General features: G+C 44.5%; 2 protein-coding genes and 1 pseudogene across 2 annotated transcripts; 2 read left to right on the plus strand and 1 right to left on the minus strand.

The window, feature by feature from the left end:
- Positions 1-1754: 1754 nt before the first annotated feature.
- LOC115133851 (UDP-glucuronosyltransferase 1-2-like) lies at positions 1755-3537 on the plus strand (annotated as a pseudogene).
- Positions 3538-10441: 6904 nt separating this feature from the next.
- Positions 10442-13454, plus strand: si:dkey-165a24.9 (probable G-protein coupled receptor 132). The gene is made up of 3 exons (XM_029666742.2): positions 10442-10625; positions 10840-11798; positions 12136-13454. Exons 2-3 carry the CDS (start codon positions 11212-11214, stop codon positions 12530-12532), a joined length of 984 nt encoding a protein of 327 aa, XP_029522602.1. The 5' UTR covers positions 10442-10625; positions 10840-11211; the 3' UTR covers positions 12533-13454.
- Positions 13403-16995, minus strand: LOC115133480 (prostaglandin D2 receptor 2-like). Its single transcript, XM_029666741.2, has 2 exons — positions 16616-16995; positions 13403-14822 (listed from the first exon to the last, which is right to left on the minus strand). Exon 2 carries the CDS (start codon positions 14773-14775, stop codon positions 13717-13719), a length of 1059 nt encoding a protein of 352 aa, XP_029522601.1. The 5' UTR covers positions 14776-14822; positions 16616-16995; the 3' UTR covers positions 13403-13716.

Consider the following 16995-nt stretch of genomic DNA (forward strand, 5'->3'; position numbering starts at 1 on the left):
GAACACCGATCATCAAATATGGTGGTGGCCGCTCTGGCGCAGATCTCGTGGGGCCGTTGGCTGCGTGGAAGTGATCCAGTACTGCTTGCGGAAGGAGTGCAGGCAGGGTGGCAGGGACAGGACTCCCAGAATCCTTTGCATTATCTTATCATAGTAGCTCTTGCCCACCTCGTCTTCCAACATGTGGACGGTGACGGAGGTGTACGGAGGGGAATTCTGGGGGATGTACCAGCTCTTGGCGGAGTGCAGCACGGTGAGGTTGGGACCTCTGGAGTGGAGCTTCCGTCTACCATCCAAGATTTACCCACCGCAGGCACTACCGTGGCAACTGTTGCCAGGCGATAGGAGCAGGAAGTAAAGGGCAGCCACAAAAGGAGTAGTCACTCCTTTTGGTGGAACCAGCCGGATCGCTGCGAATGGCTCCACCAGGCTGGGAGAATCATACAACAGATATGGAATTGATAAAGGAGGAGCAAACCCACAAAACAAATACAAAATGAGTGTAAGCCAGAGCCAGCTCTGGTGTGAGCTAATGTGATTTACAGGTAACTTCCAAGATAAAGGAAATACCAAGGTTTAGCTTTAGAGCATTTATTAGTCACACGCACAGGGTTGCAGATGTAAATGCAGGGTAGAGTGTACATCTTAAGCGTTGAGCTCCTACAGTGCTGGTCAAAGGGATGTAAATTGAACAGAAAGAATAATAATTTGAATGGATGGAATGAATGTGTCTTAATAGGGTGTTGAACCACCACGAGCCAGAACAGCTTCAACGCGCCTTCGCAAAGATTCTACAAGTGTCTGGAACTCAAACAACATTCTTCGACGCATAATGTAATAATTTGGTGTTTTGTTGATGGTGGTGGAAAACGCTGTTTAGGGCGCCGCTCCAGAATCCCCTTAAGTCTTCAATTGGGTTGAGATCTGGTGACTGAGACGGCCATGGCATCATTTTCATGTTCCTCAAACCAGTCAGTGACCACTCGTACCTTGTGGATGGGGGCATTGCCACGATAGTCAAAAAATAATGGCCTGCCAAGCATTTTATACATGACCCTAAGCATGATGGGATGTTCATTTCTAACTTAACTCAGAACCACACCTGTGTAGAAGCACCTGCTTTCAATATACTTTGTATCCCTCATTTACTCAAGGGTTTCTTTTTATTTTGGCAGTTAACTGTGTTACCATGATAATGTTATTAAGGTTAATTCAACTGAAGTTCACAATGGACACAATGAAGTTGGGCTGAGACAGTACCTCAGTTGCTTTTGTACATATTGTAGTTTAATCTAGAAGTACTATAGCAATCTACAGGTAAGGCGATTACGGTGGAAATCCCTACAGACGGGCTATTGTAACCTATTGGTTTGGTAGAGAGGCAGGGGACTGGAATAATAAGGCCCATTGGATGCTAAAATGTGACATGGAAGGCTATAGCATATATAGATTTGTAAAGTTAAACTAACAGGAGGAACTATAAATTGATCAATCACCACACATACTTATCACCAAACATACATAAGCTCTGTTCTTTGCAGAGTGCCAGTGTCGCATTGTTATATTTGCATTGACTGAGGTTCAGTTGATTTGAATATAGAGTAGCAGACGTTTGGGAAAGAACGGAACGTTTCACCTATGTCATGTTGGGTCGAACAAAGTAATTAGAGTGATTGCACATAGATTTCGGATGCTGTAGGTAACGTATCACTCTTCTGTCCCTGGCTGAAGTGTCTTTGTGCAAAAGGCCTGCTATGAGGTCTGTTGCTGTGCGCAACGTAGTCCGCTATGACAGAACTAGTAAAGGTCCCGTGCATAACTTTAGTGAAAAAAAAGTTTTAAAAACTATTAAAAAGTATATTTTTAATATTTTTCAGCGGGTGCTGCAGCGGCTATGCCCGAGCCGACAAGGTGCTAAAACATGTCGATGTGCCCTTGATCAAGACACAACACTAATTGCTCCTGTAAGTCGCTTTGGATAAGAGTGTCTGCAAAATAACTAAAATGTAAATATATAACCAGGCCAGTACAGCTTGGCTCAGCAGTATGAAAATGTTATTTTTTGTATGCAATACCTTAGACATCTTGCTATTCTTAGACATGGGTGTTGTTCCTTAGACATCTTTATCTTCCCCGAGGATGACAGCCAATGGCTTAACATGGAGGTCATCTTCCAAGAGCTCCGCTCCACTCACTGCTGCCCTCCGCCATGAGCTGGTACATTCCCCACAATTCCCCTTTCTACACCTCAGTGACCCTGAACCCTGCTCCTCCTCCGGCTGGGCGGGGGACCTCGGTCCTGACTTCAACACCGTCCTGATCCAGTGCTCTCTGTAACTCTGCAGGGTGTTACCTGTCCACCGCCTCCTGGAGTAGCAGAAGGACACGGCGGCCATGTTGATTATGTTTCATGGTGGGGCGCTCAACATGATCTATGCCATCTTGGATGACTCGGCCCTTGTCGCCAAACTGAGGGAGTCTAGATTCGACCTGATGCTTACCGATCCTGCCTTCCCTGCTAGGGGGCTCCTGGCCCAATACCTGGGCCTGCCCCTGGTTTATAACATCCACTGGCTCAACGCTGGTGAGGCCCCCATGATCGTCACCCCCACACCGCCGTCCTATGTCCCCATGTACAATTAACTGTTCAGTGACACAATGGACTTCCTGCAGAGGACAGAGAACTTCCTGCGGTACCTGGTCATGCTCTTCGAGGAGTGCCTGGTCATCCTGCCTCTCTATGTCGACCTCCAACATCACTTCCCCCCGATGCTGAACTGATCTCCATGCAGCGCTTGGCGGACGAGTGGCTGATGAGGGTGGACTTTGTCTTTGAGTTACCAAGTCCCACCATGCCAAACGTGGTCTATGTGGGGGGCTTGGAGGCCTGCATGCAGAGCTCTTGGGAGCACGGGGTCGTGGTCATGTCTCTGGGAACGCTGGTGTCTGCCCTGCCTAAGGAGGTAGTGACCAAGGTAGTGGCCCAAGCCTTCGCCCAGGTGCCTCACAAGGTGGTGTGGAGTTTCTTGGGAGAAAGACCCTCTTTCCTGTGAAACAACACCCTGCTGCTGGACTGGCTCCCTCCGAGCAATGTCCTGGGCCACCCTAACACCTGCTTCTTCGTGGCTCACGGAGGCACCAGCGGCCTGTATGAGGTCATATACCACTGGATCCCTGTGCTGGGCCTGCCACTCCTCTTTGATCAGTTTGACAATGCCCTGCGGCTGCAGGTGCGCGGGGCGACCCAGATGCGAAGTGGTAGGCCATATAAGCTCACAGAACAGGATCGCAGAGTGCTGAAGTGTGTAAATATCGCCTGTCCTCGGTTGCAACACTCACTACCAAGTTCCAAACTGCCTTTGTAGGCAATGTCAGCACAATAACTGTTTGTCAGGAGCTTCATGAAATGGGTTTCCATGGCCGAGCAGCCGCACACAAGCCTAAGATCACCATGCGCAATGCCAAGCGTTGGCTTGAGTGGTGTAAAGCTCACTGTCGTTGGACTCAGGAGCAGTGGAAATGCGTTCTCTGGAGTGATGAATCACGATTCACCATCTGGCAGTCCGACGAACGAATCTGAGTTTGCCAGGAGAATGCTACCTGCCCAACTACATAGTGCCAACAGTAAAGTTTGGTTGAGGAGGAATAATGGTCTAGGGCTGTTTTTCATGGTTCGGGCTCAGCCCTTAGTTCCAGTGAAGGGAAATCTTAACGGTGCAGCATAAAATGACATTCGAGACGATTCTGTGCTTACAAATTTGTGGCAACAGTTTGGGGAAGGGCCTTTCCTGTTTCAGCATGATAATTCCACTGTGCACAAAGCGAGGTCCATACAGAAATGGATTGTTGAGATCGGTGTGGAAGAACTTGACTGGCCTGCATAGAGCCCCGACCTCAACCCCATCGAACACCTTTGGGATTAATTGGAACGCCGACTGCGAGCCAGGCCTAATTGCCCAACATCAGTGCCAGACCTCACTGATGCTCTCGTAGCTGAATGGAAGCAAGTCCCTGCAGCAATGTTCCAACATTTAGTGAAAAGCCTTCCCAGAAGAGTGGAGGCTGTTATAGCATCAAAGGGGGGACCGACGCCATATTAATGCCCATGATTTTGGAATGAGATGTTCGACCAGCAGGTGTCCACATACTTTTGGTCATAGAGTGTACTTAAGATTTTGTACATATGACTATCAATTGCCAATTTGCTGTCAACAATGACACAAATGGCTGAAACAAATCATAATGAGAAAGGACTTGAACATTTCCCAGGACATAGACATATCTGATATGGGTAGAAAGTTTAAATTCTTGTTAATCTAACTGCACTGTCCAATTTACAGTAGCTATTACAGTGAAAGAATACCATGCTATTGTTTGAGGAGTGCACAATTAGGAATTTGAAAATGTATTAATTAAACAATTAGGCACATTTGGGCAGGCTTGATACAATATTTTGAACAGAAATGCAATGGTTCATTGGATCAGTCCAAAACTGTACACATACACGGATGCCACCTAGTGGCCAAAATCTAAATTGCACCTGGGCTGGAATAATCAATATGGTCTTTCTCTTGCATTTCAAAGATGATGGTACAAAAACAAAATGCATGTTTTTTTCTTTGTATTATCTTTTACCAGAGCTAATGTGTTATATTCTCCTACATTCATTTCACATTTCCACAAACTTCAAAGTGTTTCCTTTAAAATGGTATCAAGGTTATGGTATCAAGGGTATGTCATTTTAGGCGAAAACTGAACTAAAGGGGCAGATCCTTATGAGGGTTTAAGTTTATTTTTAATTTTTTTTAAATGTAACAAATAATTAAACAGCAGCAGTAAAATAACAATAGCGAGGCTCTATACAGGGGGGAGTCAGGGAGGCTATATACAGGGGGGTACAGAGTCAATGTGGAGGTTATATACAGGGGGACAGGGCTCTATACAGGGGGACAGGGCTATATACAGGGGGGTACAGGGTCAATATACAGGGGGGACAGGGCTATATACAGGGGGACAGGGAGGCTATATACAGGGGGACAGGGCAGAGTCAGGGGGAGGTTATATACAGGGGGGTACAGAGTCAATGTGGAGGCTATACAGGGGGGTACAGGTCAATGTGGAGGCTATATACAGGGGGGACAGGGCTAGAGTCAGGGTGGAGGCTATATACAGGGGGGTACAGAGTCAATGTGGAGGCTATATACAGGGGGGACAGGGCAGAGTCAATGGGGACAGGGCTATATACAGGGGGACAGGGCTACAGAGTCAATGGGGAGGGCTATATACAGGGGTACCGGTACAGAGTCAATGTGGAGGCTATATACAGGGGGACAGGGCAGAGTCAGGGGGACAGGGCTATATACAGGGGGGTACAGAGTCAATGCTATATACAGGGGGACAGGGCTATAGAGTCAGGGGGACAGGCTATATACAGGGGGTACCGGTACAGAGGCTATATACAGGGGGACAGGGCTATATACAGGGGGACAGGGCTATATCAGGGGGGACAGGGGGTACCGGTACAGAGTCAGGGGGACAGGCTATATACAGGGGGTACAGGGCTATAGAGTCAGGGGGACAGGCTATATACAGGGGGTACCGGTACAGAGTCAATGTGGAGGCTATATACAGGGGGTACCGGTACAGAGTCAATGTGGAGGCTATATACAGGGGGTACCGGTACAGAGTCAATGTGGAGACTATATACAGGGGGTACCGGTACAGAGTCAATGTGCGGTGGCACAGGTTAGTCGAGGTAATTGAGGTAATATGTACATGTAGGTAGAGTTAAAGTGACCAGTCATAAATAATAAACAGCGTAATAGAGGGGTCTGGGTAGCCCTTTGATTAGCTGTTCAGGAGTCTTATGGCTTATGGCTTGGGGGTAGAAGCTGTTAAGAAGCCTTTTGGACTTAGAAGGGCAGTGATTGGTAGATGGGTAACAATAACAAATCAGACATTGATTATCTCTTTAAGCATGGTCAAGAAAATAATTATGCTGCGGAGGATGAATTAATCCACCCAGACACATCAAAGATACGGTTGTCCTTCTAAACTGAGCTACAGGACAGGAAGGAAACTGCTTAGGGATGTCACCATGATAAAACAGCTAAAGAGTTCAATGGCTGTGATCAACAAAATTGTAACAACTGGGCACAGACCACGTCATTTCAACAGAAACATAACATAATTGGGTAATATTTAGTTGAGACTCAAAAAGACAGCCAAAAGTTTCCAATGTGTTATCACTCTGCTTTCAACCATCTAAAAGCACATCCATATTCCAATGGAAAAACAATGTCAGATTTTAGGTTTAGTTGTCACTCAAATGTCTATCACAGCGCTTGCAACTATTTAAAAGCACAGCAAAGTTCAAATGGGAATACAATGTTAGATATTTTTTTTTAAACTTATACAACAAATTAATGTATTATCACTGTGCTTCATCTAATAGCAGAACCATATGACCTGGATTTCAGTTGAAATTACATTAAAAGTATATGATGCAAGTGATCAATGCTGTTCAAGATTCTGACAGATTATTCTAGCAATTGTGAAGATCTCCACAGACGTGCAACGACCTATGCATGCTATCTTGAACATGCAAACTTTATATAATTACATAAGATGAAATGTATAGTTACAGTAACCTCAAAATGTGTCCTTGGTTGTGTTACCCATTTTGAGGTTGAATGTTACATTCGTTTGGTATTTACTGTATTTCAAAAGTTATATTGAATTGTGTTTGGTTGGCAACACAACCAAATATCAACATTTAAAGGAGATGTACAGTGTCGACTGCTTGGATATTTCCATCGGAGTCACTGGCTTAATTCTATTCTTTAACTTGTATTTTTGGTTGAGTTGGAGATGTGAATCCAACATATCATTTGTTAACCTGTCAACAAAAGTGATATTGAATTGTGTTTCATTGTCAACGCAACCAGATATCAACATTCGAAGGAGATTTATCTTCTGCTTGGATAGTTCCATCTGTGCCTCTGACTAAATCTGTCTAATAATGAACGTCTCCACCTCAACCAAAAATCCAAGTTAAAAGAATAGGACTAAATCAAATCAAACTTGAAATGCACTTTCAATAATGTTTTATTGCGTTGACAACCAAACACAATTCAAAATAATTACATTTGAAATCAGCCAGAGCTTGTAACCCTAGGCCTTTTTATTGTCCCCCCCAAAACTGTTTTAATGTAAACAATAGCTGTTGACTACAAATGTTATATAGGCCTAAATAGTATCATTGATATGAGTGATAAAGTATGGTCGCATTTAATTTGCTCTGTTAAACCTACCCCTGGGAATGACTTCAATAGCAACAGTGAATCTATCTCATTTTTAAGTGGAGATCTCTCAACAATCACTCTCACAATTGCACATTGGCAATAGTAGTTACAAATATCAAAGCTGGGTTTAGTTTAAAAAAAACCTGTATGGGAGACCAAAAGGTTGCTGAAGATAGATCAACTCTCCAGTAGGAGGTGCTGCCCAGCCTATAGTTATTTTTTCTGATAGTGGATATAACGTTGAAGATCTGAAGTTGTTTCTAAGGTACAAATTCGACATATTTTATACAAGGTTTTTCAATGTTGAAAATTGGTTAACATGATGAATTACGTTGAAACAACTAGTTTGTCCCCAGTGGGTAGTAACCAATGTTCCCTCTTTGTTTGCCGCACTGAGCAAATTTCAGGTCTTCAACTTCAACTTTGTGAAACTTCTGTGCAACTTCCAGCGCGTTTACTGTGAACACTGAGGCTGTACTCGCTTTAAGTAACAGTTGTAACAGTGGCCAAGTAGGCTTCTGTGGGTATTTGATCATAATATAGGCCTACCAGAGTGGCCTACCATCAAAAGCAATGGAGAAAATGCATCACATCACATGGAAATGGCTGTTCTATCATTCAGTCTACAGTAGCAGCCAATGTGTGGTGGTCAATGTAGGCCTACATTCCATGAGACTTTTGAAAAAAACATGCAGGGCTTGAGATTATTAACCTGTTTATCTACTTGTCCTTCAGGCCTACTGCAGCTTTGATTGATTATGCCACACTGGTCTGTGTAGAGTGTGGGCTGAGTCGTGCTCAACAGAATCCTACTCTGATGCATCCTGTCTACAACAAAATCTCTTTCATAGTTTGTTTTGTTTCGACATGTTGCATTGAAAGTGGCTAATATTGCATTGATTCGATCATAATTGCCACAGTAAAGGGAAACGTTGATAGTGTTAACTTACATGGAAAACTCTAGAAAGTTGAGTGAAGTTCAACTTGGTACTTCTCTCCGTGGGCTACTGCGCGCCGGCACGCAGTTTAGAGTGAACATTGGTAGCTCAGCTTCGAGCCTCATAGCAAAGGTTCTAAATACTTATGTAAATACGGTATTTCTGTTTCTAAAAACCTGTTTTCGCTTTGTCATTATGGGGTATTGTGTGTAGATTGATGATCATTTTTTTCAATCCATTTTAGAATAAGGCGGTAACGTAACGAAATGTGGAAAAAAGTCAAGGAGTCTGAATACAGTCAAATATATTGTATGAGTGTTTTATTTTTCATTGATCTTTAAAAGTTACATTATAGAGTATTTAGTATAGATCCTTGACAAAAAAATGAAATTAATGTCACGCCCTGACCTTAGAGATCCTTTTTATGTCTCTATTTGGTTTGGTCAGGGTGTGATTTGGGGTGGGTATTCTATGTTCTATTATTTGTATTTCTATGTTTTGGTAGGGTTCTCAATCAGGGACAGCTGTCTATCGTTGTCTCTGAGAACCATACTTAGGTAGCCCTTTTCCCACCTGTCTTTGTGGGAAGTTGACTTTGTTTATGGCACATATCCTTTAGCTTCACGGTTTGTTTTGTAGTGTTTATTGTTTTGTTCGGCGTCTTTTCATTCTAATAAAGAAAATGTACGCTCACCACGCTGCACCTTGGTCCAGTTCTTCCAACGGCTGTGACAATTCAGCCAATTGTAATTCCACTTTGTAACACAATAACATTTTAAGAAATCCAAGGTTGGTTGAATATTAATGATATCCACTGTACATGATTCAATAAAAACTGATGAAAAGCTCTTTCTATTCAAACTGTCCTTAGGGAAGATGGTATCTTGGAACTGTCAGCACCTATTGGATTTCAGTCTGGTGACATACAGTATTTGAAGGAAAATACAAGATGAGAAAGATTACACTATGATATCATGTGTTAAAAATACAGCCTAGCCACCATTGTCTCACACTCCCATTCTCCTCAAACAATTTCAATTGTGCAGTCGGTGGCTTTTTTCCTGTGACTGAGCTACAAAGTTAATTTAGGGTGGGGGGGTCAATGTAAATTGTATGAATTGTTCAGCAGTCTAATGGCTTGGGGGTAGAAGCTGTTAAGGAGCCTTTTGGTCCTAGACTTGGCGCTCCGGTACTGCTTGCCATGTGGTTGCAGGGAGAATAGTCTATAACTTGGGTGACTGGAGTCTTTGACAATTTTATGGGCCTTCCTTGGCCCCAGTGATGTATTGGGCCGTACGCCCTACCCATCAAAGCAAAGGGTGGCTACTTTGGAGAATCTCAAATATATTTTGATTTGTTTGGTTACTACATGATTCCATATGTGTTGTTTCATAGTTTTGATGTCTTCACTATTATTCTACATTGTAGAATAATTAGTCAAAGTAAAGAAAAACCCTGGAATGAGGTGTGTCCAAACCTTTGACTGGTACTGTATATATATTTTAAAACTCCATTTCTTTTCTTTTCCACCTAAATGCCATAAAATAACGTTTTAGTAAAGATGCCTGTCATCTGAAAGGAGTCCATTAACTTGTGTTGAATGTTGAGATTACACTGCCTCTTTGGTCCACAGACTAGTGTTGAATGTTGAGTGTTGAGTTTATATTGGTCTCTTTGTTAAGCTCTTATCTCAGCCTGTCAATCACTTCCACATCTTCCGATGCAGAGGCTGATCCTCTCATCACAGAGCCTCTGTGGCATGTTATCTCTGACCCGGAAATACACCTCATGCACACACACACCTCTGAGGAATGCATTGTTTTAGAGAAGACAAAAAGGGAAATATGTCATGTTATAGAATCTAACCAAAAAATCTCAGTTGTTTCTCCAACCAACAATAAACTCACAGATTGTTAGAAGAAGAGAATCCATAACTGTTCATCAAATGACTGATTTCAGTTACACCTTTATTATGTAAGGACAAAGGGAGCCTGAGAACTACTCAATGACACATCACCCAAATGACCACCCTTGGCCCCCATAGACCTAATTTCTTAATTTCCTTTCCTACACTCATAACAACCCTCTCCTTCTCACTCACTTCCTCCTCCTCTAATGGTCAGAGAACGAGGGAAGAGGGAGGAAGAGGGAGGAGAGGAGTGAGTGTTTTTGTTCAGGAGGAGAAAGGCGTTCTCCTGTGTTCTCAGGATGTGGCTGTTAAAGCCTGGAGAAGTGGGCTTCCTGTCTAGGGAAACGATCAGAGAACAGACAAGGCCCTGAGGTTAAGACGCTGTGTTCCCTCAGAGGACGCAGACACTTTGTGCTGCACAGATCACCAAGCAGATTGAGCGAAGAAGGGGTTCTGTGGAACGGTATGGGAGAGGTGAGTGAAAAGACTCTCAAAATGTTTTCTTGTGGTAAATCTCTTTTTCATGCTTTAGTTGAGTGCGTTTTACCCTGAATATCATGCACCATTGCACCTGTTGACATGGTTGCATTGTACAATGCATGCGTAATGTTCTGATTGAACGTTGTAGAAATGTTGTAGTAATGTTGAAAAATGATCCTTTCATCATCATTATCATCACTCTCCTCAGGTTTTCCACAAGGACTAGAGACACCCAATCAATAGATCCTAAGCAGAGCAATATATTGGTGCTGGACACCTGACTCTGGGAGCTAATAGAAACAATATGGACAGATCACAAGCATATGCATTTATGGATGACTTCGATTAGAGACAACTTCATTGGTCAAACACATCTATTTTCACCTTTTCTACCATTCTACCATTGCATATGTGAATTAATTTAATGGATATAAAATGCAGAGACTCTCACACCACCGTCTCTCTCTGGGAATATAGATCTGTATCAGAGGGTGATATAAGCACCTGTGTACTGTAGCACCTGGTTTCTTCTAAAAGGACTTTGAGGGTTCCGGCCCTCACCCAGAGACTGTCAGAGACCATGTCCAACAACAGTGACAGCTGCAACCTCCCCCTGAACACTGACACACTTGGTCTCACCTACATCTACAGCCTGGCCTTCTCACTGGGTCTCCCTTGCAACCTGCTGTCCCTCTGGGGACTGTACCAACTGGGCCGCTCCGGTGGGGGTGGCTGCCAGCTGGTCTACATCCTCAACCTGCTGCTTTCTGACCTCCTCCAGCTGCTCACCCTTCCCCTATGGATCCTGTACCTCCAGGGGGCTCACCGCTGGCCCTATGGCCGCCCCGCCTGCGAGTTTGTGGGCTATGTCTTCTATGTCAATGTCTACGCTAGCGTGGTGTTCCTCTGTTTGATAGCGTTGGACCGTTGCCTGGCTATAGTACACCCGTTGAGTAGTCGTGGCGTGCGGACGGTGCGGGTGGCGGCAGTGTCTGGAGTGGCGGTCTGGACGCTGACCTTCCTGTTCTGTTTAGGCGGGTTGCTTCCATCGGTGTTCGACGCAGAGAGGCTGCTGTGTCTGGAGCAGTACCCCGTCAGCCTCAGATATGCCCACTTTAAGATTGCTACAGTCATCATGGGGTTCCTTCTGCCCTGTGGTATACTGGGGTGAGTGTGAAACTGAGTATGAGGAATGATTGGCTGCCTGAATGTATGGTTTCATGAGGAAAAGGAGGAATGTTGCCTGTACTCCACAAAATGTATGTCCCTTTAATGTTTTTTAATAACAATTTGTCTATATTTGTTGATATTAGACACCCAACATTAAGTTGCTTTTATATACATGTAGTAACTATAGAAACTAGAAACACCACCATAATAACATTTTCTTGCATGGAAAAGTTTGTATGGCTATCAGAAAAGTCTTGTCAAATGGTCAACATCTAACATATTTATCTGATACGGACATGACCCTTGACCTTTGTATTTTTCTCACTTTCTTCAGTTACACCTCCGCCCGCATTGGGGTGACCCTCCAACAGTCGCCCTCCGTCTCCAACCAGGACCGCCACAAAATCACAGGCATCCTTGTCGTTATCACCGTCATCTTCATTGTCGTCTTCGGACCCTACCATCTGGTTGGGGGGTACCGTTTTGTCTCCCTCCTCCTCATAGACAACCCCTGCGAGTTGGAACGGTCCATTTTCCTGTGCTACCGGCTGTGCTACGGTCTGACCAGCCTCAACACTCTGCTGGACCCTCTGTTCTACATCTTCCTGTGTCACAACGCCCGCCTGGAGCTCCGCAGGTCCCTAACGCCCTGTCTGGGACGGGGGCACACAGCCCCCAAACAGGTCAGACTCAGTCTCAGAGGGAATCCTGATCCTAGGGACAATGTGTAAAAACACTGGATTGGACAAACTGTTTTTGAATGAAGAAAACCTGGATAATCTGTATTGTTTCCTGTTTCCTGTTCTTTGATGAGTTTGAATTCAGCAGGAGGACACATTGTGTAGCGAGACTGGACATACAGACAGTATATTACAGTGTTTTCTTGGACTTGCTCAAGGAACTGACTCCACTGGTTTGACTGCTGAGCATTAGTGATGGAAAAAAGCAGCAATTGTGCCACCCAGTGGGGAGAGCATGCATGTTGCTAGCTGAAATTGGAAATAGCGTTCCATCTACTTCACTTTTCTGCCGTGCCTGGTGCCCGTCCTCTCTACCTGCTGATGCACTGCCATAGCTGCCTCAGTTACTACTGTCATATGAATGCACTATAATAATAATAATGTCATAATGTCTTGACTGTTTGCTTGTCATGATTTTTATACTTTCATTTGCTTATCGCAGTAAATAACGTCAGTTGAAATACATGATTTATTCATTATAGATATATCTTTCAAAAAAAAAGAAAAAGAAAAGAGTATACCATCCTCAGCTGCTGAAATATATACCAACACACATGTACAGAATCAAACCATTCCTCACAGCTGTTCTCTCTTAATCAGTACAGTAAAGGTTGTCCAGCTTCAGAGCAGAGGTTTCAATAACGGGATGCCAGTGTATTCTCAGTTCACTGGTAGAGCTGAAACCGAGTGACCGTCATGCAGCTTTGTGGATCATTTTAATGCTCCTGATTGTCTGTCAAGGATGTACTACAAGACCATCGAAAATATAGCAGATGTATTTAGCCTATTCGGAATGAGTACCATAAAAAAACATATCAGCAAGCAAATATAAAAGCATACTAGAGTACAGCTGAGCCTATACTTCACAGTTCACATTGCTCTACATATCAGTAGATTAAACACGCTATGAGAAGCGTTGCAAAAACACACAAAATATGTCCCTCAGTACTTCTGGGTGTATGTTGTACATGATACTGATTCAAAATTCCATGACATATCAATCAATCATTATGTATCCCACAGATGCAGAACCTGGACCGGAACCAAATTTGACAGACCTCTCAGTCAGCAGGGTGTGTCTTCTCCTACTTCGGCTCCAGCTCCTCCTCCGCCCTGGAGTCTTCTCCTCTCAGGCAGGGGGCGTTGTTGTGGGACCTCATCCCCCTCAGCAGCAGCTATGAAGCACCGATAGAGGAGTGCTGGGTGCTGCGTTGCCGTGAGAACTCACCTAGGTCTTCCGCCAGCACGCTCTCAAGCACAGCTCCCAGAGACTGTCTGATCTTACCACACAAATCCGGGCAGCTGAACACATAGAGGATGGGGTTTAGCACACTGTTGAGGAAGGCTAGACTGGCGGCAGGGGGCAGGCCGTGGGCCACGAGGCCCTGGAGGGAGGGTTGGTACTGGGCTACAGCCTCCAGTACGCTGAAGATGTGGTACGGAGCCCAGCAGACCACAAAACTCACTACCACAGCTACCACTAGCCGCACAAAGCGGAAAGAGCGCCTTCTGCGGCCACGCCGCGTGATACCAATGTTCACCAACACGTAGCTCCCCACAATGACCACCAGGGGAAGTATGAAGGCCAGGAGGAGCTTAGAGAAGGCCAGGGCATCCTGGCGAGCCTCACACAGCTCTCTTAGGTCAAACTCCCTCACTCCCAGGTACTGGGCGTAGTTATAGTAACACATGACCCGCCCGTCATGTCGGCGAATAGTATCCCGGAACAGATAGTACGGTAGTGTACAGAGTATTGCCAGGGCCCAGATGACCCCACACACTCTTCCGACCAGGCGTACATTCCTCCGGTTCTGGGCCCAGACGGGCTTCAGCACCACCAGACAGCGGTCGAGGGAGATGGCTGCCAGCAGGAAGGCGCTGACGAACATGTTGAGGAAGAAGACGGAGGAGTGGATCTTGCAGAAGGTGGTACCCAGGGTCCAAGTGCCTCCACGGGCCAGGAAGATGGTGAAGAAGGGGAGGGAGGCTGTGGAAAGGAGATCAGAAGCAGCCAGGTTGAGGATCCAAACACTGATGACTGTGCGGCGGACGCGGAAGCCCACCACCCCCAGGATGAGGAGGTTCTCTAGGATACTGAAGGCGGAGACCAGGCCGTGGAGACACACCGTAACCACGCTCAAAGCCCCCACCCTGGCCGAGGAGTTGGATGGCATGCTTACGTTCACCATGGCCTGGATGAGAGGGCAGTAGACAGGGCTGCTGGAAGTGGTCATCTTTCAGATTTTGGTTCTGACACCTTGTCCACTTTGGCTCTGAATTCCTGTGCCCAACATTGCAAAGAAAACACAAAGAGGCATTAATGATTGTAATGTTGTTGGTAGTCATGGCGATCACGAACTTGGCAGGTGACACTGTTGTGCAACTGTTGAACATATTATTAGTCATTGTGGTTTCTGTACAAAAAGTTAGCTTGAAAACATTTCCCTGCCATCTCAAACTAATAAGAGAGAGAGAGATGTGGTTTATCTCTCCATCTCACCCTCTCCACATCCTCTGTTCTCATTGTAAACACTTTGTAGGCTGGCTTTGCCTGTAAAGGTGAAAGCCATCGTACAAAATCACATTCTATCTTTCATGTGTTGATGAAAATGTAGTCTATAGTAGACCTTTTTCAATCTTTAATATCAAATTGAGAGCTTTTGTGTAAGCCTACATTTCAAGTTAAATGGATCCAAATCCAAAAATGAGTCTTTATTCTGGAATTCAGCTACACTGAACATAAATATAAATGTAATATGTAACATTTTATAAGATTTTACTGAGTTACAGTTCATATAAGGAAATCAGTCAATTGAAATAAATAAATTAGGCCCTAATCTATGTATTTCACATGACTGGGAATACAGATATGGATCTGTTGGTCACAGATACCTTTAAAAAAAAAAGGCAAGGGTGAGGTTAGGAAACCAGTCCGTATCTGGTATGACCACCATTTGCCTCATGCAGCGTGACACATCTACTTCGCATAGCGTTGATCAGGCTTGTAGTGTCCTAACACTTAGTACTTATTTATGTAATAAGAAAGACTCTGAATACAAGCAATTGAACTGGAGCTTCACATTTACTCAAACGAGTTAGTACCAGAATAACATAGAACAACCTGCGGATGACCAAGGGTGCTCCCGCCTTAAAGGGGACATCAGTAATTAACAGAACATAACAAGGCTGTTGATTGTGGCCGTGGTATGTTGTCCCACACCTCTTCAATGGCTGTGCGAAGTTGACGGATATTGGCGGGAACTGGAACACGCTGTCCTACAAGTTGATCCAGAGCATCCCAAATGTACTCAATGGGTGAGTATGCAGGTCATGGAAGAACTTGTGACATGGGTTTGTGCATTATCACGCTAAAACATGAGGTGATAGTGGTGGATGAATGGCCGGCCATCTCACAGTATCTCTGTGCATTCAAATTGCCATCGATAAAATGAAACTATGTTTATTGTCTGCAGTTTATGCCTGGCCATACCATAACCCCACCGCCACCATGGGGTACTCTGTTCACAACGTTGACATCAACAAACCGTTCACCCACATGATGACATAAATACTTCCTGCCATCTTCCCGGTACAGTTGAAACCGGGATTCACCCATGAAGATTACACTTCTCCACCATGCCAGTGGCCATCGAAGGCGAGCATTTGCCCACTGAATTCGGTTTACGACCTCGAACTGCAGTCAGGTTAAGACCCTGCTAAGGACGACGTGCATGCCAATTGCACGGTCCCTCAAAGCTTGAGACATCTGTGGCATTGTGTTGAGTGACAAAACTGCACATTTTAGAGTGGCCTTTTTATTGTCCCCAGCATAAGCTTCTTGATATACCACACCTGTCAGGTGGACGGGATTAACTTGGCAACGGAGAAATGCTTACCATCAGGGATGTAAAACAAATTTGTGCACATTTGAGAGAAATATTTGTCCGTATCTAACATTTCTATGATCTTTTATTTCAGCTCATATATCACTTTACATGTTGCGTTTATTTTTTCCCCAGTACATTTGAATTAAACATTTAAAATGGATGGATTACAAATAAAAGCACATGTTACCTGAGAATTTTGTCTCCACTGTGAGATGCAACAGTGTTTCTTGTGCTGAGTCCACGTTGGGAGACTTGTTGCGCTGGTTGTGATGAGTGTAGTTATGATGGGTGTGCATTCAAACGCACTGACGCACCTACAGTCACACCTGCTAGTCAGTTGAACAAGGGGATGATAAGCTTTTGACAGATTGAAGACAAAAATCTTAATTTCCTCATTCCTCACTGTAACCTTGTCGTTCTGATGCGCTCTATGAATCTTTTGATGCATTCAATCTCTCTCTCTCTCTCTCTCTCTCTCTCTCTCAAACACAAACACACACTCTCTTGGAAATGTTGATGAAGAGATTGCTGAAGACCACAGCAAGACAATGTACTGCAATAATCATG

The sequence above is a fragment of the Oncorhynchus nerka genome, linkage group LG8 (assembly GCF_034236695.1).
Source record: "Oncorhynchus nerka isolate Pitt River linkage group LG8, Oner_Uvic_2.0, whole genome shotgun sequence".
Taxonomy (NCBI): domain Eukaryota; kingdom Metazoa; phylum Chordata; class Actinopteri; order Salmoniformes; family Salmonidae; genus Oncorhynchus; species Oncorhynchus nerka.

Bases quoted from the DNA above. Each gene is read 5' to 3' on its own strand.
- si:dkey-165a24.9 (XM_029666742.2), top strand. From the start codon at position 11,212: ATGTCCAACAACAGTGACAGCTGCAACCTCCCCCTGAACACTGACACA. The intron at 11,799-12,135 runs GTGAGTGTGAAA...CACTTTCTTCAG, and splicing joins CTGCCCTGTGGTATACTGGG to TTACACCTCCGCCCGCATTG.
- LOC115133480 (XM_029666741.2), bottom strand. From the start codon at position 14,775: ATGACCACTTCCAGCAGCCCTGTCTACTGCCCTCTCATCCAGGCCATG.